Source organism: Nerophis lumbriciformis, linkage group LG02, assembly GCF_033978685.3.
Source record: "Nerophis lumbriciformis linkage group LG02, RoL_Nlum_v2.1, whole genome shotgun sequence".
Classification (NCBI taxonomy): domain Eukaryota; kingdom Metazoa; phylum Chordata; class Actinopteri; order Syngnathiformes; family Syngnathidae; genus Nerophis; species Nerophis lumbriciformis.
Genome location: NC_084549.2, coordinates 68,046,472 through 68,070,111, shown reverse-complemented (window position 1 = coordinate 68,070,111; position 23,640 = coordinate 68,046,472). Strand labels below are relative to the sequence as shown.

Below are 23,640 nucleotides of genomic sequence, written 5' to 3'. Positions count from 1 at the left end.
AGAAAAGACTGGGAACATGAGGACAGTGACTTAAATAATTATTAATGAGACATTAGGAATGAGAGATGAGACTGGGAACATGAGGACAGTGACTTAAATAACTGTTAATGAGACTTTAGGAATGAGATGTGACTGAAAATATGAGGACAGTGACTTAGATAACTGCTAATGAGACATTAGGAATGAGAAAAGACTGGGAACATGAAGACAGTGACTTAAATAATTATTAATGAGACATTAGGAATGAGAGATGAGACTGGGAACATGAGGACAGTGACTTAAATAATTATTAATGAGACATTAGGAATGAGATGTGACTGAACATATGAGGACAGTGACTTAAATAACTGTGAATGAGACATTAAGAATGAGAAGAGACTGGGAACATGAGGACAGTGACTTAAATAATTATTAATGAGATATTAGGAATGAGAAGAGACAGGAACATGAGGACAGTGACTTAAATAATTGTTAATGAGACTTTAGGAATGAGAAGAGACTGGGAATATGAGGACAGTGACTTAAATAATTATTAAATAACTGTTAATGAGACATTAAGAGTGAGAAGAGACTGGGAACATGAGGACAGTGACTTAAATAATTGTTAATGAGACATTATGAATGAGAAGAGACAGGAACATGAGGACAGTGACTTAAATAACTGTTAATGAGACTTTAGGAATGAGAAGAGACTGGGAACATGAGGACAGTGACTTAAATCATTATTAATGAGACATTAGGAATGAGAAGAGACTGGGAACATGAGGACAGTGACTTAAATAACTGTTAATGAGACATTAGGAATGAGAGATGAGACTGGGAACGTGAGGACAGTGACTTAAATAATTGTTAATGAGACTTTAGGAATGAGAAAAGACTAGGAACATGAAAACAGCGAGTTAAATAACTGTTAATGAGACATTAGGAATGAGAGATGAAACTGGGAACATGAGGACAGTGACTTAAATAGCTGTTAATGAGACATTAGGAATGAGAAGAGACTGGGAACATGAGGACAGTGACTTAAATAACTGTTAATGAGACATTAGGAATGAGAAGAGACTGGGAACAGGAGGACAGTGACTTAAATAACTGTTAATGAGACATTAAAAGTGAGAAGAGACTGGGAACATGAGGACAGTGACTTAAATAACTGTTAATGAGACATTAGGAATGAGAAAAGACTACGAACATGAAGACAGCGAGTTAAATAACTGTTAATGAGACATTAGGAATGAGAGATGATACTGGTAACATGAGGACAGTGACTTAAATAGCTGTTAATGAGCCATTAGGAATGAGAAAAGACTGGGAACATGAGGACAGTGATTTAAATAATTATTAATGAGACATTAGGAATGAGATGTGACTGAACATATGAGGACAGTGACTTAAATTACTGTGAATGAGACATTAAGAATGAGAAGAGACTGGGAACATGAGGACAGTGACTTAAATAATTGTTAATGAGACTTTAGGAATGAGATGTGACTGAAAATATGAGGACAGTGACTTAAATAACTGTTAATGAGACATTAAGAATGAGAAGAGACTGGGAACATGAGGACAGTGACTTAAATAATTGTTAATGAGACATTAGGAATGAGAAGAGACAGGAACATGAGGACAGTGACTTAAATAATTGTTAATGAGACATTAAGAATGAGAAGAGACTGGGAACATGAGGACAGTGACTTAAATCATTATTAATGAGACATTAGGAATGAGAAGAGACTGGGAACATGAGGACAGTGACTTAAATAATTGTTGCTGAGACTTTAGGAATGAGAAGAGACTGAGAACATGAGGACAATGACTTAAATAACTGTTAATGAGACTTTAGGAATGAGATGTGACTGAAAATATGAGGACAGTGACTTAGATAACTGCTAATGAGACATTAGGAATGAGATAAGACTGGGAACACGAGGACAGTGACTTAAATAATTATTAATGAGACATTAGGAATGAGATGTGACTGAACATATGAGGACAGTGACTTAAATAACTGTGAATGAGACATTAAGAATGAGAAGAGACTGGGAACATGAGGACAGTGACTTAAATAATTGTTAATGAGACTTTAGGAATGAGAAAAGACTGAGAACATGAGGACAGTGACTTAAATAACTGTTTATGAGACATTAGGAATGAGAAAAGACTGGGAACATGAGGACAGTGACTTAAATAATTATTAATGAGACATTAGGAATGAGAGATGAGACTGGGAACATGAGGACAGTGACTTAAATAATTGTTAATGAGACAGGAATGAGAGATGAGAAATATGGAACGGGACATGAGATTTGACATGAGACATCAGGAAAATTATACATCTCATAAAATTGTATGTGTAACATGGAACATGAGGAATGAGACTTGAGAAATGAGACATGAAGAATCAATCATGAGACATGAAACATGAGAAGTGAGATTTGATATATGAGACATCAGGAATGGAACATGGGGTTTGATGTATGAGAAATGAAGAATTCGGACATGAGATTTGATTAATGAGAAATCAAGACTGATAGAATCATGAGATATGAGACATGAGAAATGAGATTCCATTCATAAGACATCAGGAATGAGACATGCTGAGTAACTCATATGAGACATGAGACATGAAGAATGAGGAAAGTGAGTGAGTCTCACCTGTCCGTCGGCACTGAAGGTGAGACAGGCGATGCCGTGTGTGTGTCCGTCACGCAGCAGAGAGACAGTGTTCAGGCTGAAGGTGTCCCACACACACACGTAGGGCTCCTTGCCCACCTGCCCTGTGGCCACCAGGGTGCGCTCTGGATGCAAGGCCAGGCTGAGTGGGCAGACACCTCACGTTAGTGATGTCATCGGGTCACATGACCCTCTACACATGAGACGTACGTCATGAACTAGGAGGGATGACGGGAAATACCTGATGAATGAGACATGAGAAGTTATTCCATATTCTATGCATGGGACATGAGGAATGATAAATACCACGTAAGGTATTTGATGAGACATAACTTATTCAAGGAAATATGAGGATGACATGTTTGATGAGCAAAACATGACGTATTTAATGAGACATGAGGAATTAAGTGATATTTGCTTCATGAGACATGTGTTATTTAATGAGCTATGATATATTACATGTGATATTCTATGTATAAGACATGAGAAATGACATGCTAATTGATAAGTTAGACATGAGGAGTGATATGATATTTGATAAATGAGACATGAGGAATGACATGATAATTGATAAGTTAGACATGAGGAGTGATATGATATTTGATAAATGAGACATGAGGAATGACATGATAATTGATCTGTGAGGCATAAGGAGTGACATGATATTTGATCAATGAGGCATGAGAAGTGACATGATCATTGATCAATGAGACATGAGGAGTGACATGATAATTGATAAATGAGACATGAGGTGTGGCATGATAATCGATCAATGAGACATGGGGAGTGACATGATTATGAGGAGTGACATGATAATTGATAAATGAGACATTAGGAGTGACATGATAATTGATAAATGAGACATGGGGAGTGACATGATAACGAGGAGTGACATGATAATTGATAAATGAGACATTAGGAGTGACATGAAAACTGATATATGAGACATGAGGACTGACATGATAATTGATAATGAAACATGAGGAGTGACATGACAATTGATAAATGAGACATGACGAGTGACATGATAATTGATAAATGAGACATGAGGGTTGACATAATTGATATATGAGACGTGAGGAGTGACATGATAATTGATCAATGAAACATGAGGAGTGACATGATAATTGATAATCGAGACATGAGAAGTGACATGATAATAGATATACTGTATGAGACGTGAGGAGTGACATGGTAATTGATAATGAGACATGAGGAGTGACATATTTAATCAATGAGACATGAGGAGTGACATAATTGATAAATGAGACATGAGGAATGACATGATAATTGATCAATGAGACATGAGGTGTGGCATGATAATTGATCAATGAGACACGACGAGTGACATAATGAGGAGTGACATGATAATTGATAATGAGACATGAGGAGTGACATGATAACTGATCAATGAGACATGAGTGACATGTTAATGAGGTGTGACATGATAATTGATAAATGAGACATGAGGTGTGACATTATAATTGATAAATGAGACATTGGGAGTGACATGATAATGAGGAGTGACATGATAATTGACAAATGAGACATTAGGAGTGACATGAAAACTGATATATGAGACATGAGGACTGACATGATAATTGATAATGAAACATGAGGAGTGACATGACAATTGATAAATGAGACATGACGAGTGACATGATAATTGATAAATGAGACATGAGGGTTGACATAATTGATATATGAGACGTGAGGAGTGACATGATAATTGATAAATGAAACATGAGGAGTGACATGATAATTGATAAATGAGACATGAGGTGTGACATGATAATTGATCAATGAGACATGGGGAGTGGCATGATAATAAGGAGTGACATGATAATTGATAAATGAGACACGAGGTGGGACATTATAATTGATAAATGAGACATGGGGAGTGACATGATAATGAGGAGTGACATGATAATTGACAAATGAGACATTAGGAGTGACATGGAAACTGATATATGAGACATGAGGACTGACATGATAATTGATAATGAAACATGAGGAGTGACATGACAATTGATAAATGAGACATGACGAGTGACATGATAATTGATCAATGAGACATGAGGGTTGACATAATTGATATATGAGACGTGAGGAGTGACATGATGATTGATAAATGAGACATGAGAAGTGACATGATAATAGATATACTCTATGAGACGTGAGGAGTGACATGGTAATTGATAATGAGACATGAGGAGTGACATATTTGATCAATGAGACATGAGGAGTGACATAATTGATAAATGAGACATGAGGAGTGACATGATAATTGATCAATGAGACATGAGGTGTGGCATGATAATTGATCAATGAGACACGACGAGTGACATAATGAGGAGTGACATGATAATTTATAATGAGACATGAGGAGTGACATGATAACTGATCAATGAGACATGAGTGACATGTTAATGAGGTGTGACATGATAATTGATAAATGAGACATGAGGAGTGACATGCTAATTGATAAATGAGACATGAGGTGTGGCATGATAATTGATCAATGAGACATGGGGAGTGACATGATAATGAGGAGTGACATGATAATTGATAAATGAGACATTAGGAGTGACATGATAATTGATAAATGAGACATGGGGAGTGACATGATAATGAGGAGTGACATGATAATTGACAAATGAGACATTAGGAGTGACATGAAAACTGATGTATGAGACATGAGGACTGACATGATAATTGATAATGAAACATGAGGAGTGACATGACAATTGATACATGAGACATGACGAGTGACATGATAATTGATAAATGAGACATGAGGGTTGACATAATTGATATATGAGACGTGAGGAGTGACATGATAATTGATGAATGAAACATGAGGAGTGACATGATAATTGATAATCGAGACATGAGAAGTGACATGATAATAGATATACTGTATGAGACGTGAGGAGTGACATGGTAATTGATAATGAGACATGAGGAGTGACATATTTGATCAATGAGACATGAGGAGTGACATAATTGATAAATGAGACATGAGGAGTGACATGATAACTTATCAATGAGACATGAGGTGTGGCATGATAATTGATCAATGAGACACGACGAGTGACATAATGAGGAGTGACATGATAATTGATCAATGAGACATGAGGAGTGAAATGATAATTGATATATGAGACATGAGGAGTGACATGATAATTGATAATGAGACATGAGGAGTGACATGATAACTGATCAATGAGACATGAGTGACATGTTAATGAGGAGTGCCATGATAATTGATAAATGAGACATGAGGAGTGACATGATAATTGATCAATGAGACATGAGGAGTGACATAATTGATAAATGAGACATGAGGAGTGACATAATTGATTAATGAGACATGAGGAGTGACATGCTAATTGATAAATGAGACATGAGGAGTGAAATAATTGATTAATGAGACATGAGGAATGATATGATAATTGGTCAATGAGACATGAGGAGTGACATGATAATTGATGAATGAGACATGAGGAGTGACATGATAATTGATTAATGAGACATGAGGAGTGACATGATTATTGATCAATGAGACATGAGTGACATAATTGATAAATGAGACATGAGGAGTGACATGCTAATTGATAAATGAGACATGAGGAGTGACATAATTGATTAATGAGACATGAGAAGTGGCATGATAATTGAAAATGACACACGAGGAGTTACATAATTGATAAATGAGGCATGAGGAGTGACATGATAATTTATAAATGAGACATGAGTGACATAATTGATCAATGAGACATGAGGAGTGACATGATAATTGATGAATGAGACATGAGGAGTGACATGATAATTGATCAATGAGACATGAGGAGTGACATGATAATTGATCAATGAGACATGAGGAGTGACATGATAATTGGTAAATGAGACATGAGGAGTGACATGATAATTGGTAAATGAGACATGAGGAGTGACATGATAATTTATAAATGAGACATGAGTGACATAATTGATCAATGAGACATGAGGAGTGACATGATAATTGATGAATGAGACATGAGGAGTGACGTGATAATTGATCAATGGGACATGAGGAGTGACATGATAATTGATCAATGAGACATGAGGAGTGACATGATAATTGATCAATGAGACATGAGGCGTGACATGATAATTGATCAATGGGACATGAGGAGTGACATGATAATTGATCAATGGGACATGAGGAGTGACATGATAATTGATCGATGAGACATGAGGAGTGACATGATAATTGATCAATGGGACATGAGGAGTGACATGATAATTGATCAATGAGACATGAGGAGTGACATGATAATTGATCAATGAGACATGAGGAGTGACATATTTGATAAATCGGAATAACAACAACATATTTAATGAGACCTGAGAGTTGAGGCAGACATGAGAGTGTGGTGAGACAAGCTGTCCTTACCTGATGATGTCATCATTGTGTCCCAGGTAGAACCTCTGGCTGTGTTCTCGTGTGTTGTAGACCACGCCCACTCCTGCCACAAAGTACACCACCTCCTTGCCGGCGGTGTAGTACACATTGTTGCGACACTGGTGTCCTCGGTAGCCGTAGATCCATTCCAGTCTGAGCCGGCCTGAGGGGGCGCTGCGCTCCGACATGATGTCTCATTTGCTGCGTGTCCACTTGACGCCCAACAAAAAAGAAAAAGGCTACGTAACGTAATGTTCACTGTGCGTTACCGTCATGTCGGAGACAACGTTAGCTTGTTCAAAACGTTACTTTGTGAAAGTCATGAATGACGTGACTGAACACGTTTCATGTTCAGTGTAACGTTTTGACGATCTTGCTGTATCAACATCAAACCGTTCTTATGTTACATTCAATATTTGTTACACTCTTTATTTCTTACGTTACTGTGTTACATTCTATATTTGTTATGCTCTATATTTGTTATGTTACTGTGTTACATTTATTATTCGTTATGCTCTACATTTGTTGTTACTGTGTTAGATTCTATATATGCTACGCGCAATATTTGTTATATAACTGTGTTACATTCTATATTTGTTACGCTCTATATTTGTTGTGTTACTGTGTTACATTTTATATTGTTACACTCTATATTTGTTACGTTACTGTGTTACATTCTATATCTGTTACACTCTACATTTGTTGTTACTGTGTTAAATTGTTTGTGTTATGCTACTGTGTTACATTTTTTATTTGTTACGGTCTATATTTGTTACGTTACTGTGTTACATTTTATATTTGTCATGCTTTATATTTGTTACGTTGATTTGTTACATTCTATATTTGCATGCTCCCTATTTGTTACGTTACTGTGTTACATTTTCTACTTGTTATGCTCTATATTTGTTATGTTACTGTGTTACATTCTATATTTATTACGCTCTATATTTGTTACGCTCTGTATGTGTTACATTACTGTTACATTTTCTACTTGTTATGCTCTATATTTTTATGTTACTGTGTTACATTCTATATTTCTTACGCTCTATATTTGTTACGCTCTGTATGTGTTACGTTACTGTTACATTTTCTACTTGTTATGCTCTATATTTGTTATGTTACTGTGTTACATTCTATATTTCTTACGCTCTATATTTGTTACGCTCTGTTATGTGTCACGTTACTGTGTTACATTTTATATTTGTTACCCTCTATATTTGTATGCTCTCTATTTGTTACGTTACTGTGTTACATTCTATATTTGTTACGCTCTGTATTTGTTATGTTACTGTGTTACATTTTGTATTTGTTACAATAATTTGTTACATTCTGTATTTGTTATGCTCTATATTTGTTCCTTCACCGTGTTACATTCTACATTTGCTATGCTCTATATTTGTTACGTCAACGTGTTACATTCCGTATTTGTTACGTTACTGTGTTACATTTTATATTGTTACGCTCTATCATGTTAGGTGACTTTGTTAGATTCTATGTTTGTTACGCTCTATATTTGTTATGTTTCTGTGTTACATTCTGTATTTGTTATGCTCTATATTTGTTACTTTACTGTGTTACATTCTACATTTGCTATGCTCTATATTTGTTACGTCAATGTGTTACATTCCATATTTGTTACGTTACTGTGTTACATTTTATATTGTTACGCTCTATCATGTTAGGTGACTTTGTTAGATTCTATGTTTGTTATGCTCTATATTTTTTATGTTTCTGTGTTACATTCTGTATTTGTTATGCTCTATATTTGTTACTTTACTGTGTTACATTCTACATTTGCTATGCTCTATATTTGTTACGTCAATGTGTTACATTCCATATTTGTTACGTTACTGTGCTACATTTTATATTTGTCATGCTCTATATTTGTTACGTTGATTTGTTACATTCTATATTTGTATGCTCCATATTTGTTACGTTACTGTGTTACATTTTCTACTTGTTATGCTCTATATTTGTTATGTTACTGTGTTACATTCTATATTTCTTACGCTCTATATTTGTTACGCTCTGTATGTGTTACGTTACTGTTACATTTTCTACTTGTTATGCTCTATATTTGTTGTGCTACTGTGTTACATTCTATATTTCGTACGCTCTATATTTGTTACGCTCTGTATGTGTTACGTTACTGTGTTACATTTTATATTTGTTACCCTCTATATTTGTATGCTCTCTATTTGTTACGTTACTGTGTTACATTCTATATTTGTTACGCTCTGTATTTGTTATGTTACTGTGTTACATTTTGTATTTGTTACAATCATTTGTTACATTCTATATTTGTTATGCTCTATATTTGTTCCTTCACCGTGTTACATTCTACATTTGCTATGCCTCTATATTTGTTACGTCAATGTGTTACATTTTATATTGTTACGCTCTATCATGTTAGGTGACTTTGTTAGAGTCTATGTTTGTTACGCTCTATATTTGTTATGTTTCTGTGTTACATTCTGTATTTGTTATGCTCTATATTTGCTACTTTACTGTGTTACATTCTACATTTGCTATGCTCTATATTTGTTACGTCAATGTGTTACATCCCATATTTGTTACGTTACTGTGTTACATTTTATATTTGATTTGATTTTTTATCAAGGATCCCCATTAGCATATCCCCACTAGTCTTCCTGGGGTCCACAATGCAATACAATTACAAGTAAAAGCATATAATTATAACTACATTATATTGTTACGCTCTATCGTGTTACGTGACTTTGCTAGATTCTATGTTTGTTACGCTCCATATTTGTTACGTTTCTGTGTTACATTCTATATCTGTTACACTCTACAATTGTTGTTACTGTGTTAAATTGTTTGTGTTATGCTACTGTGTTACATTTTTTATTTGTTACAGTCTATATTTGTTACGTCACTGTGTTACATTTTATATTTGTCATGCTCTATATTTGTTACGTTGATGTGTTACATTCTATATTTGTATGCTCCATATTTGTTACGTTACTGTGTTACATTTTCTAATTGTTATGCTTTATATTTGTTATGTTACTGTGTTACATTCTATATTTCTTACGCTCTATATCTGTTACGCTCTGTATGTGTTACGTTACTGTTACATTTTCTACTTGTTATGCTCTTTATTTGTTATGTTACTGTGTTACATTCTATATTTCTTACGCTCTATATTTGTTACGCTCCATATTTGTTATGTTTCTGTGTTACATTCTATATTTGTTACACTCTCGTCACGTTACAGTGTTACATTCTACATTTGTGCGTTATGTGACTGTGTTACACACTATATTTGTCACGTTCCTGCGTTACACTCTCCATTTGTTACGTTGCAGTGTTACATTCCATATTTTTATGTTACGTTCTATATTTGCTATGTTACCGTGTTACATTCTATATTTTTTAGGTTACACTATATTTGTTACGTGACAGTGTTACACTCTTTGTTATGTTACTGTTACATTTTATAATTGTTACGTTACTATGTTATATTATTTTGTTTGATGTTATGTTCTCATTTGTTGTTGCATTCTATATTTACGTTGTTTTGTTACATTACATATGTTACCGTGTCGATTTTATATTTGTTACATGTGTTATGTCACATCCTATATTTAGGTTACTTATGTAACTTCCTCTACGTTACATGGTCTACCTGTCAGCATCAGTGGCCAAAAGAGAAGATGAAGTCTTCTTACGTGCAGTCTAGATGTCCTCCATGGCGTCCCAGCGAGTCGAAGACAGCGAGAAGAACTTTTGACGGATGAATTCTTCTCCTTCTCCTCCCGATGGAAGATTTACAATCCGACTCAATCCTGGCCAGCAGCCCGCCTCCTCTCCATCCTCCCCCTCAGTCCCACCGCCATCACCTCTGCGGGAAGAACAAGTCATCGACCGTCGATCGATTATAATCGATTATTCTATCCTCATATTCCGGCGCTAAAGTGGAGCACAGACGTTTAATCCCCAGATTTGTGCGTCCGGAGGAGACGCAGAAGCATCAAAGCACTCGGGAGGAAGATGACACGCAAAAAGGAGACGAGGAGGAGAAGAGTGTCCTCTTGGAAATGATTGACATATAATTATAATACGCGATATTAATAATAATAAGTGACAGATGACCATTGACCGCCGCCTCTCATCACTGATGTTTGGGCTCACTCGCATCCAGGAAACACCAACGGGCGGGTGCGCAGTGTATTTTCACAATAAAAGCTTCTGGTACTCGTAGTGACATTGCTTTCATTCATTTCAGGCACTAAGATACTATAACGTTTTATAACGTCATTCATTTCTGCTTTGACGACATTATTGACTCCAGAAAAGCTGTAGTTTATCCGGTCACGCTCACGCTTTAAGAAATTACAAGTATTATTTTGAAGGCTGAAAAGTAACACTTCCTGTCCAAATGGGCCCGATTTCTCGCCTCGCAAGTATACCCGCAAAGCATTGTGGGACTTGTAGTATTTTTTTACTCGTTTATACTCAACAGTGAGCAGACGTCACAACAAACAAAAACGATTTTAAAACTACAAATCCCAGAAAGGAAACGTTAAGATGACGAAAAAAATCTACAGTAAAGTTAAAAAAAAAAAGTACTAAAAATCGTCTGGCTTTGAATTTTTTATTCACCATTGCATTTTTTTAAAACATTGTAATAATATTTTTTTTATTAGTAGCTAATGTATTGGTCATAAGGTACTGTAACATTTTATAACGTCATTCATTTCTGCTTTGACGACATTGTTGACTCCAGAAAAGCTGTAGTTTATCCTGTCACGCTCACGCCTTAAGAAATTAAAGGTATTATTTTGAAGGCTGAAAAGTAACACTTCCTGTCCAAATGGGCCCGATTTCTCGCTTCGCAAGTATACCCGCAAAGCATTGTGGGACTTGTAGTATTGTGTACTCGTTTATACTCAACAGTGAGCAGACGTCACAACAAACAAAAAGGATTTAAAAACTACAAATCCCAGAAAGAAAACGTTAAGATGACGAAAAAAATCTACAGTAAAGTTACAAAAAAGGTACTCAAAATCGTCTGGCTTTGAATCGTTTATTCACCATTGCATTTTTTTTAACATTGTAATATTTTTTTTATTAGTGGCTTATGTATTGGTCATAAGGTACTGTAACATTTTATAACGTCATTCATTTATGCTTTGACGACATTATTGACTCCAGAAAAGCTGTAGTTTATCCGGTCACGCTCACGCCTTAAGAAATTAAACGTATTATTTTGAAGGCTGAAAAGTAACACTTCCTGTCCAAATGGGCCCGATTTCTCGCCTCGCAAGTATACCCGCAAAGCATTGTGGGACTTGTAGTATTTTTTACTCGTTTATACTCAACAGTGAGCAGACTTCACGACAAACAAAAACGATTTAAAAACTACAAATCCCAGCAAGGAAAGGTTAAGATGACGAAAAAAATCTACAGTAAAGTTAAAAAAAAAACGTACTAAAAATCGTCTGGCTTTGAATCGTTTATTCACAATTGCATTTTTTTTAACATTGTACTAATATTTTTTTTATTAATGGCTTATGTATTGGTCATAAGATACTGTAACATTTTATAATGTCATTCATTTCTGCTTTGACAACATTATTGACTCCAGAAAAGCTGTAGTTTATCCGGTCAAGCTCACGCCTTAAGAAATTTAACGTATTATTTTGAAGGCTGAAAAGTAACACTTCCTGTCCAAATGGGCCCGATTTCTCGCTTCGCAAGTATACCCGCAAAGCATTGTGGGACTTGTAGTATTGTTTACTCGTTTATACTCAACAGTGAGCAGACTTCACAACAAACAAAAACGATTTAAAAACTACAAATCCCAGAAAGGAAACGTTAAGATGAGGAAAAAAAATCTACAGTAAAGTTTAAAATAAACGTACTAAAAATCGTCTGGCTTTGAATGTTTTATTCACCATTGCATTTTTTTTAACATTGTAATAATATAATTTATTAATGGCTTACGTATTGGTCATAAGGTACTGTAACATTTTATAATGTCATTCATTTCTGCTTTGACGATACTATTGACTCCAAAAAAGCTGTAGTTTATCCTGTCACGCTCACGCCTTAAGAAATTACAGGTATTATTTTGAAGGCTGAAAAGTAACACTTTCTGTCCAAATGGGCCCGATTTCTCGCTTCGCAAGTATACCCGCAAAGCATTGTGGGACTTGTAGTATTGTTTACTCGTTTATACTCAACAGTGAGCAGACTTCACAACAAACAAAAACGACTTAAAAACTACAAATCCCAGCAAGGAAAGGTTAAGATGACGAAAAAAATCTACAGTAAAGTTAAAAAAAACGTACTAAAAATCGTCTGGCTTTGAATCGTTTATTCACCATTGCATTTTTTTTAACATTGTAATAATATTTTTTTTATTAATGGCTTATGTATTGGTCATAAGATACTGTAACATTTTATAACGTCATTCATTCATTTATGCTTTGACGACATTATTGACTCCAGAAAAGCTGTAGTTTATCCTGTCACGCTCACGCCTTAAGAAATTACAGGTATTATTTTGAAGGCTGAAAAGTAACACTTCCTGTCCAAATGGGCCCGAGTTCTCGCTTCGCAAGTATACCCGCAAAGCATTGTGGGACTTGTAGTATTATATTTACTCGTTTATACTCAACAGTGAGCAGACGTCACAACACACAAAAACGATTTAAAAACTACAAATCCCAGAAAGGAAACGTTAAGATGACGAAAAAAATCTACAGTAAAGTTAAAAAAAAAAGTACTAAAAATCGTCTGGCTTTGAATTTTATATTCACTATTGCATTTTTTTTTAACATTGTTATAATATAATTTATTAATGGCTTACGTATTGGTCATAAGGTACTGTAACATTTTATAACGTCATTCATTTCTGCTTTGACGACATTATTGACTCCAGAAAAGCTGTAGTTTATCCGGTCACGCTCACGCCTTAAGAAATTACAGGTATTATTTTGAAGGCTGAAAAGTAACACTTCCTGTCCAAATGGGCCCGATTTCTCGCTTCGCAAGTATACCCGCAAAGCATTGTGGGACTTGTAGTATTGTTTACTCGTTTATACTCAACAGTGAGCAGACTTCACAACAAACAAAAACGATTTAAAAACGACAAATCCCAGCAAGGAAACGTTAAGATGAGGGAAAAAAATCTACAGTAAAGTTTAAAAAAAAAAGTACTAAAAATCGTCTGGCTTTGAATTTTATATTCACCATTGCATTTTTTTTTAACATTGTAATAATATTTTTTTTTATTAATGGCTTATGTATTGGTCATAAGATACTGTAACATTTTATAACGTCATTCATTTATGCTTTGACGACATTATTGACTCCAGAAAAGCTGTAGTTTATCCTGTCACGCCTTAAGAAATTTAACGTATTATTTTGAAGGCTGAAAAGTAACACTTCCTGTCCAAATGGGCCCGATTTCTCGCCTCGCAAGTATACCCGCAAAGCATTGTGGGACTTGTAGTATTGTTTACTCGTTTGTTTATACTCAACAGTGACGTCACAACAAACAAAAACGATGTAAAAACTACAAATCCCAGCAAGGAAAACGTTAAGATGACGTCATTTAATGTATATATGAAAAAAATCTACAGTAAAGTTAAAAAAAAACGTACTGGCTTTGAATCGTTTATTCACCACTGCATTTTTTTTTAACATTGTAATAATATTTTTTTATTAGTGGCTAATGTATTGGTCATATTGGAATACATATTTGAATTTCTGATTGCGTGTCAAAAACGACAATACGTTCAGCAATGTCTTGAGGGCGACGTCCCAGACAGGAAGTACTGCAGTCAAGCACAGGAAGTGACATCAAAACAAACACAAAAAGGAGGTCAGGATTGTTTTAAAAGCATTTTAATGGCTTTTTTGCACGAATGTAACAGACAGAGAGGAGGAGGGGGAAGGAGGAAGGGGGAGGAGTCTACAGGTGCACGTCCAATCAGCAGTGACCCTCGCGTCCCCGCCACACCCACCCGCCCCCGCCCCCGTCGTGGCTTTATTAATTGTGTGGTTACTATGGTAACAGTGAGAGAGCGCACTACGCGTTGCAAAAACGTCGGAGAGAAAAAAAAAAAGAAAAAAAGAAAAAAAAGAACGTGTGGAGGTGTGGAAAACAAACGCGCCCAAACAAAGGCTCGCTCTCATTGGCTGTTGAGTTTCCATGCGGAGGAGCTGGGCGTGGTCACCTGTCGGACGAACACACCAAGCTACAAAAGCAACCCACGAGCAAGCGAGCGCCGTCACGTCCGAGAAAGCGCGCTAGTGTTCTAGGACCTTCTAGCGCGTGAGTGACGAGAAGAAAAGAGGCCGGCGTACATTTGGAAGACATCTTGTCTCCGCCAAGCAGTTAGTAGCACTAAGAACACGTGAGATTATTTCTTATACACAACTTTACATACGCCTCTCAGCTCGCCGTCGCCCCCTAGCGCCGCCAAACAGGAAGTAGGCGTCGACTTCCTCCAAGTCGCGCGGAGGGGGGGCGACCAATCCGAAGGCAGCGTTGGACCAGAAGCCGAGGAAGAGGCGGGGAAAAAAGGAAAGGCGGGAAAAACCACGACTCTAAGAGACGCTAAGAGAGGAGAGCCTTCAACGTGCACGCCAGACTGGACCTGGTCTACACCGGGACTGGACCTCTGAGCCGGACTGGGCGGTCACTAGGCACAGAGTGGAGACCTATGGCTTGAGCTGGCATGCTGGGACCAGGAAAGACTGGGAGGGACCGGGAAAGACTGGGAGGGACCAGGATGGACTGAGAGGGACCGGGATGGACTAGGAGAGACTGGGATGGACTAGGAGAGACCAGGAAAGACTGGGAGGGACTAGGAGAGACTGGGAGGGACCGGGAAAGACTGGGAGGGACCGGGATGGACTGGGAGAGACCAGGAAAGACTGGGAGAGACCGTGAAAAACTGGGAGGGACCAGGATGGACTGGGAGGGACCAGAGTGGACTAGGAGAGACTGGGATGGACTGGGATGAACCGGGAGGTACTGGGAGGGACCAGGAGGTACTGGGAGGGACCAGGGTGAACTGGGAGGGACCAGGAAAGACTGGGAGGGTCCAGGAAAGACTAGGGGGGACCAGGAAAGACTAGGGGGGACCAGGAAAGACTGGGAGGGACCAGGATGGACTGGGAGGAACAAGTAGGGTCACAGATAGACAATGGGGGACCGGGAAAGACTAGGAAAGACTGGGAGGGTCCAGGAAAGACTAGGGGGGACCAGGAAAGACTAGGGGGGACCAGGAAAGACTGGGAGGGACCAGGATGGACTGGGAGGGACTAGGAGGAACAAGTAGGGTCACAGATAGACAATGGGGGACCGGGAAAGACTAGGAGGGACCAGGATGGGCTGGGAGGGACCAGGAAAGACTGGGAGGGACCAGGATTGACTAGGGGGACCAGGAAAGACTGGGAGGGACCAGGATTGACTAGGGGGACCAGGAAAGACTGGGGGGACAGATAGACAATGGGGCACCGGGAAAGACTCGGAGGGACCAGGATGGGCTGGGAGGGACCAGGGTGGATTAGAAGGGACCGGGAGGGACTAGAAGGGACCAGGAAAGACTCGAAGGGACCAGGAGGGACTAAGGGGGACTAGGAAAGCGTCCAGATAGTTGCAGGTTGTAAAGTGAATATTATTGAACTTTAATGGAGTGAAGTGTTTAGTTGCTATGGTAACAGCCCTCATGCAACATGTGGTCATGACGAGGGACGTAGCCAATCAGCACCAAGGGAGGAGGAGAAGGACAGGAAGTAGGACAGGAGGGAGGACAGGAAGTAGGACAGGAAGTAGGGAGGAGCGTTTATTTCTTCTTGCTAAACAAACTGAAGCGCTTCTCTTTGTCTTTCTCTCGCTTGCCCGGGCTCGACTCGGCCGGCGGCGCCGCGGTCGCCGTGGTGACGGAGGCCGGCAGCGTTTGAGCGCGTGCGGCGGGCGCCGGCGTGCTATGGCTGCTGGGCGTCACCTCCGTCTTCTCGCCCAAGATGGCCGCCGAGATGATGGAGATCCACGAGTTCATTTCCTCCTGCAGGACCAGCACACAAACGTCAGGAAGGACATCCTCACCTAGAACCTTCTCTGCTCACCCAGAACCTTCTCTGCTCACTTAGAACCTTCTCTGCTCACCTAGAACTTTCTCTCCTCACTTAGAAACTATTCTGCTCACCTAGAACCTTCCCTGCTCACTTAGAACCTTCCCTGCTCACCTAGAACCTTCTCTGCTCACCTAGAACCTTCTCTGCTCACGTACAACCTTCCCTGCTCACCTAGAACCTTCTCTGCTCACTTAGAACATTCCCTGCTCACCTAGAACCTTCTCTGCTCACTTAGAACCTTCCCTGCTCACCTAGAACCTTCTCTGCTCACTTAGAACCTGCTCTGTTCAGAACATTGTTTATCTAGAACCTTCTCTGCTCACCGAGAACTTTCTCTGCTCACTTAGAACATTGTTTATCTAGAACCTTCTCTGATCACTTAGAACATTCCCTGCTCACCTAGAACCTTCTCTGCTCACTTAGAACCTTCCCTGCTCACCTAGAACCTTCTCTGCTCACTTAGAACCTGCTCTGTTCAGAACATTGTTTATCTAGAACCTTCTCTGCTCACCGAGAACTTTCTCTGCTCACTTAGAACATTGTTTATCTAGAACCTTCTCTGATCACTTAGAACATTCCCTGCTCACCTAGAACCTTCTCTGCTCACTTAGAACCTTCCCTGCTCACCTAGAACCTTCTCTGCTCACTTAGAACCTACTCTGTTCAGAACATTGTTATCTAGAACCTCCTCTGCTCACTTAGAACCTGCTCTGTTCAGAACATTGTTTATCTAGAACCTTCTCTGCTCACCGAGAACCTTCTCTGCTCACTTAGAACATTGTTTATCTAGAACCTTCTCTGCTCACCTAGACATTATGTTTATCAAGAACCTTCTCTGCTTATTTAGAACATTGTTTATCTAGAACCTTCTCTGTTCACTTAGAACCTTCTCTGCTCAATCTTGAACCTTCTTTTCTCATCTAGAACCTTCTCTGCTCACTTAGAACATTATGTTTATCTACAATGTTCTCGGCTCATCTTGAACATTCCGTTTCTCTAGAACCTTTGCTGCTAAACTAGAACCTTCTCTGCTCACCTAGAACATTATGTGTATCTAAAACATTTGGTTTCTCTAGAACCTTCTCTGCTCGCCTAGAACGTTATGTTTATCTGAAACCTTCTCTGCTCACCTAGAACATTATGTTTATCTAAAACATTTGGTTTCTCTAGAACCTTCTCTGCTCGCCTAGAACGTCATGTTTATCTGAAACCTTCTCTGCTCACCTAGAACATTATGTTTATCTAAAACATTTGGTTTCTCTAGAACCTTCTCTGCTCGCCTAGAACGTTCTGTTTGTCTAGTACATTCTCTGTTCAACTAGAATGCTATGTTTATCTAGAACGAGCATGTTTTCTGCTCACCTAGAATGTTTATCTACAACAAGAATGTTCTATGCCCAACTACAACCTTCTCTGCTAAACTAGAACCTTCTCTGCTCGCCTAGAATGTTCTGTTTGTCTAGAACAATCTCTGTTCACCTAGTTATATTTATCTAGAAGGAGGACGTTTTCTGCTCACCTAATACGTTCTGTGTTAACTAGAACTCTGTTCTGTGGCCAACTAGAACCCTCTGTGCGTGTAATGTTGCTGCCAGGCCACTAGTTGGCGGTGTGACAGGAGTCCAACATTGACAGAAACACGTCAATAGTTCATGTCAGTGTGGTCACGTTGCCATGGAAACAGGCATGTGAGCGTCCTTTGAGAAGAACGACTACACATTCCAGCACATTTTCCTTACATCCTATTTTTTACCGAGTTTACATTATTCATCCCCGGAACTTTTGTTATTGTTGGAGTTGCGGTCGTAACAGTTTCCAGGGGACACATTTCTGACCACAGATGTTTGTTAATGATGTACATGAGACATGAGACATGAGACATAAGACATGAGACATAAGGTGAACGTCACTTACGTCATCTTTGGCTTGGAAGAGATACTCGTTCCCGTCAGTGATTCTGTGGACAACAAACACCTCATGACTCCTGCATTCATTCATTCATTCTCATATGTTTACTTACTCATTCTCATACATTCACATTCGTTCATTTTCATGTGTTCACTTATTAATTCTTATATATTCATTCTCATATGTTCATTTACTCATTCTCATACATTCACTCTGTACACTCTCATTCGTTCATTCTCATATGTTCACTTATTCATTCTCATATGTTCACTTATTCATTCTTATATATTCATTCTCATACATTCACATATCCATTCTCAAATGTTGACGTATTCATTCTCATGTTAATTTATTCATTCTCATAATTTCATTCTCATACGTTCACATATCCATTCTAATAATTGTATTTTCATGTGTTCATTTATTCATTCTCCTATGTTCATTTATTCATTCTCATACTTTTATCCTCATATGTTCATTACTTCATTCTCGTGCATTCATTTTCAGACGTTCATTTTTTGATTCTCACTTTTATTTAGTCATTCTCATACATTCATTCTCATATGTTCACGTATTCATTCTCATACTTTTATTCTCATATGTCCATTTATTCATTCTCATGCATTCATTCTCAGATGTTCAATTGTTTGATTCTTGTACATTTATTCTCAGATACATTCTCATGCATTCAGTCTCATACATTCATTTTTTCAGTCCCATACATTTATTCATTCTCATGCATTCATTCTCAGATGTTCAATTGTTTGATTCTTGTACATTTATTCTCGGATGTTCATTCATACATTCTCATGCATTCATTCTCATACATTCATTTTTTCAGTCTCATACATTTATTCATCCTCATGCATTAATTTTTTTGTTAATTGTCATTCATTTTTTTCCATACGTTCATTTATTCATTCTCATATATTCATTCAATCTCAAGCATTCATTTTTTCCATACGTTCATTTATTCATTCTCATATATTCATTCAATCTCAAGCATTCATTTTTTCTCATGCATTTATTTCCATACATTCACTCATTTATTGTCATTCATTCTTTTCTATACGTTCATTTATTCATTCTCATACATTTATTCAATCTCAAGAATTCATTTATTTGCATTTATTCATTCTCATGCATTCCTTCATAAATGTGCATTTACTCATTCAATTATTCATCCTTTTGTATTCCTTCTTATATGTTTATTTTTCCATTCTCATACATTCATTCAATCTGATACATTCATTTGATCTCATGCATTCATGCTCATACGTTTACTTATACTGCATTCATTCTCATACATTCTTTAATTATCCTGCACTCATTCTCATACATTAATTCATTCATTTTCACACATTCATTTATTCATTCTCATGCAATCATTCTCAAGTGTCCATTATTGATCACACATTTATTTTCATGCAATCTTTCTCATACATTAATTCTCATGCATTCCTTCTCATGTGTTCATCTAGTATTTCTCAGATTCATTGCCGTACATTCATTCACATGCAATAATTCGGAGATGTTCATTTAATCATTTTCATGCATTCATTCTAATTCCTTAATTCTCATGCATTCATTCTCGTATGTTGATCTATTTATTCTCATACAACCATTCATGCATGTTTATTTCATTCATGCATTCATTCTCATGCATTCATTCTGATACATGCGCACATTCTCATGCTATCATTCATTCATTGTCTTCATTTATTCGCATGTATTCATTCTCATGTTTCTTAAAGCTTGTCCATACATTTTCATTCATGCATGCATTCATTCTCATGCTATCATTCATTCATACATTTATCGACATGCATTCATTCTCATGAGTTTATTTCATTCATGCATTCATTGTCAAGCATTATTTCATTCATGCATTGATTCTGGTACATGCACTCATTCTCTTCATTTATTCACATGCATTCATTCTCATGTTTCTTAAAGCTTGTCCATGCATTTTTTTCCATTCATGCATTCGTTCTCATGCTATCATTCATTCATCCGCCTGCATTCATTCTCCTGTGTTTATTAAAGCCGGTGCATGCATTCATTCTGAAACGTGCACTTATTCTCATGCTGTCATTCACTCATGCATTCTCACACATGTACCCACATGCATTCCTTCTCATTCATGCATTCACTCTTTGGCGCGTGCGAGCGCGACTGACTTGAGTTTGAAGACGTGTTTCTTCTTCTTGTAGCCGAGCGCCACCTCGCAGACGGCGTCCTGGAGGCTGACGGGGATCTCGCTGTGGTACGGCACGCCCTGACTGGCGCTCTTCTGGTCCTTGTAGAAGCCCATCTCCCGCTGGTTGATCACGCAGTAGACGTGATGCCACGACCTGACACACGGCGCGCGTTACATACATATATACACGTACATACATTAATATACACATACATATGTACATACATATATACACATACATACATTAATACACACATACATAGGTACATACACATACTGTATGTACATACATATACTGTATACACATACATATGTACATACATATATACACATCATGTACATACCGTACATATATACACATACATACTGTATGTACATACATATACTGTATACACATACATATGTACATACATATATACACATCATGTACATACATATATACACATACATACTGTATGTACATACATATATACACATCATGTACATACATATATACACATCATGTACATACATATATACACATACATACTGTATGTACATACATATGTACATACATATATACACATCAAGTACATACATATATACACATACATACTGTATGTACATACATATATACACATACATATGTACATACATATATACACATCATGTACATACACATATACACATACATACTGTATGTACATACATACATACATACACATACATATGTACATGCATATATAAACATTCATACATCTATACACATACATATGCACATACATATATACACATCATGTACATACACATATACACATACATACTGTATGTACATACATACATACACATACATATGTACATGCATATATAAACATTCATACATCTATACACATACATATGTACATACATATATACACATCATGTACATACACATATACACATACATACTGTATGTACATACATACATACATACACATACATATGTACATGCATATATAAACATTCATACATATATACACATACATATGTACATACATATATAAACATTCATACATATATACACATACATATGTACAATCATCTATGCACATACATATGTACATACATATATACACATACATACAGTCTGTAGATACATATACTGTATGTACATACAAATATACACACACATGTACATACATACATATATACAGATACATATATATGTACATATGTACATGCATATATAAACATTCATACATATATACACATACATATGTACATACATATATAAACATTCATACATATATACACATACATATGTACAATCATCTATGCACATACATATGTACATACATATATACACATACATACAGTCTGTAGATACATATACTGTATGTACATACAAATATACACACACATGTACATACATACATATATACAGATACATATATATGTACATACATATATACACATCATGTACATACATATATACACATACATACTGTATGTACATACATATATACACATACATATGTACATACATATATACACATACATATGTACATACATATATACACATAAATACTGTATGTACATACATATATACACATACATATGTACATACATATATAAACATTCATACATATATACACATACATATGTACAATCATCTATACACATACATATGTACATACATATATACACATACATACTGTATGTACATACATATACTGTATGTACATACAAATATACACACACATGTACATACTGTCGGAGGCAGATATTTACATATATCCGAATTTTTGTGTTACTTACTTTCTTTCATAGTCATATTTGAAAACAGCTCGTGTTTTCCATTTATTCTCTTTCTGTTTCTCTGCAAGTAAACTGTGGGAGGGTAACCTTGAATGCTTTGGAATGTGTTTTGACTAGCATATATTTTGTCTAGAGAGAGGGGGGAGGAGAGAGGGTTTTGGGTCGGGGAGACAGACCATTTTGGGCGGCGGAATAGAATGTTCTAGGCTAGACTGGTCTCAAAAAGTATATTTGCAAAGCTTTGAAAATATACAACAAAATACCTATTCTGTCTCTGGTGGGTTTTTTTCAACTCAGCTTTAAGTGTCGTAAAGAATTTGGGAGCGACTTGTGACTTGAATTCCCTGGGAGGAACAACTGGTCCAAAACGCAACAATACATACATATATACAGATACATACATATGTACATACATATATACACATCATGTACATACATATATACACATACATACTGTATGTACATACATATATACACATACATATGTACATACATATATAAACATACATATGTACAT

General features: G+C 37.0%; 2 protein-coding genes across 5 annotated transcripts in view; both read right to left on the bottom strand.

The window, feature by feature from the left end:
• LOC133610983 (echinoderm microtubule-associated protein-like 6) overlaps nt 1–11,076 on the bottom strand; it is a 72,179-nt gene extending 61,103 nt beyond the window's left edge. For all 3 annotated transcript variants that reach the window (XM_061967797.1, XM_061967805.1, XM_061967814.1), the window contains exons 1-3: nt 10,813–11,076; nt 7,112–7,332; nt 2,656–2,815 (exon numbers count right to left, since the gene is read on the bottom strand). In XM_061967797.1, coding sequence (XP_061823781.1) covers nt 2,656–2,815; nt 7,112–7,308 — 357 coding nt within the window. In that variant the 5' untranslated portion in view covers nt 7,309–7,332; nt 10,813–11,076. The remainder of the gene's footprint in view (nt 1–2,655; nt 2,816–7,111; nt 7,333–10,812) is intronic.
• Nucleotides 11,077–14,982: 3,906 nt separating this feature from the next.
• sptbn1 (spectrin, beta, non-erythrocytic 1) overlaps nt 14,983–23,640 on the bottom strand; it is a 161,508-nt gene continuing 152,850 nt past the window's right edge. For both annotated transcript variants that reach the window (XM_061967787.1, XM_061967778.2), the window contains 3 exons: nt 21,328–21,501; nt 19,154–19,196; nt 14,983–17,169 (listed from right to left, as the gene is read on the bottom strand). In XM_061967787.1, coding sequence (XP_061823771.1) covers nt 16,948–17,169; nt 19,154–19,196; nt 21,328–21,501 — 439 coding nt within the window. In that variant the 3' untranslated portion in view covers nt 14,983–16,947. The remainder of the gene's footprint in view (nt 17,170–19,153; nt 19,197–21,327; nt 21,502–23,640) is intronic.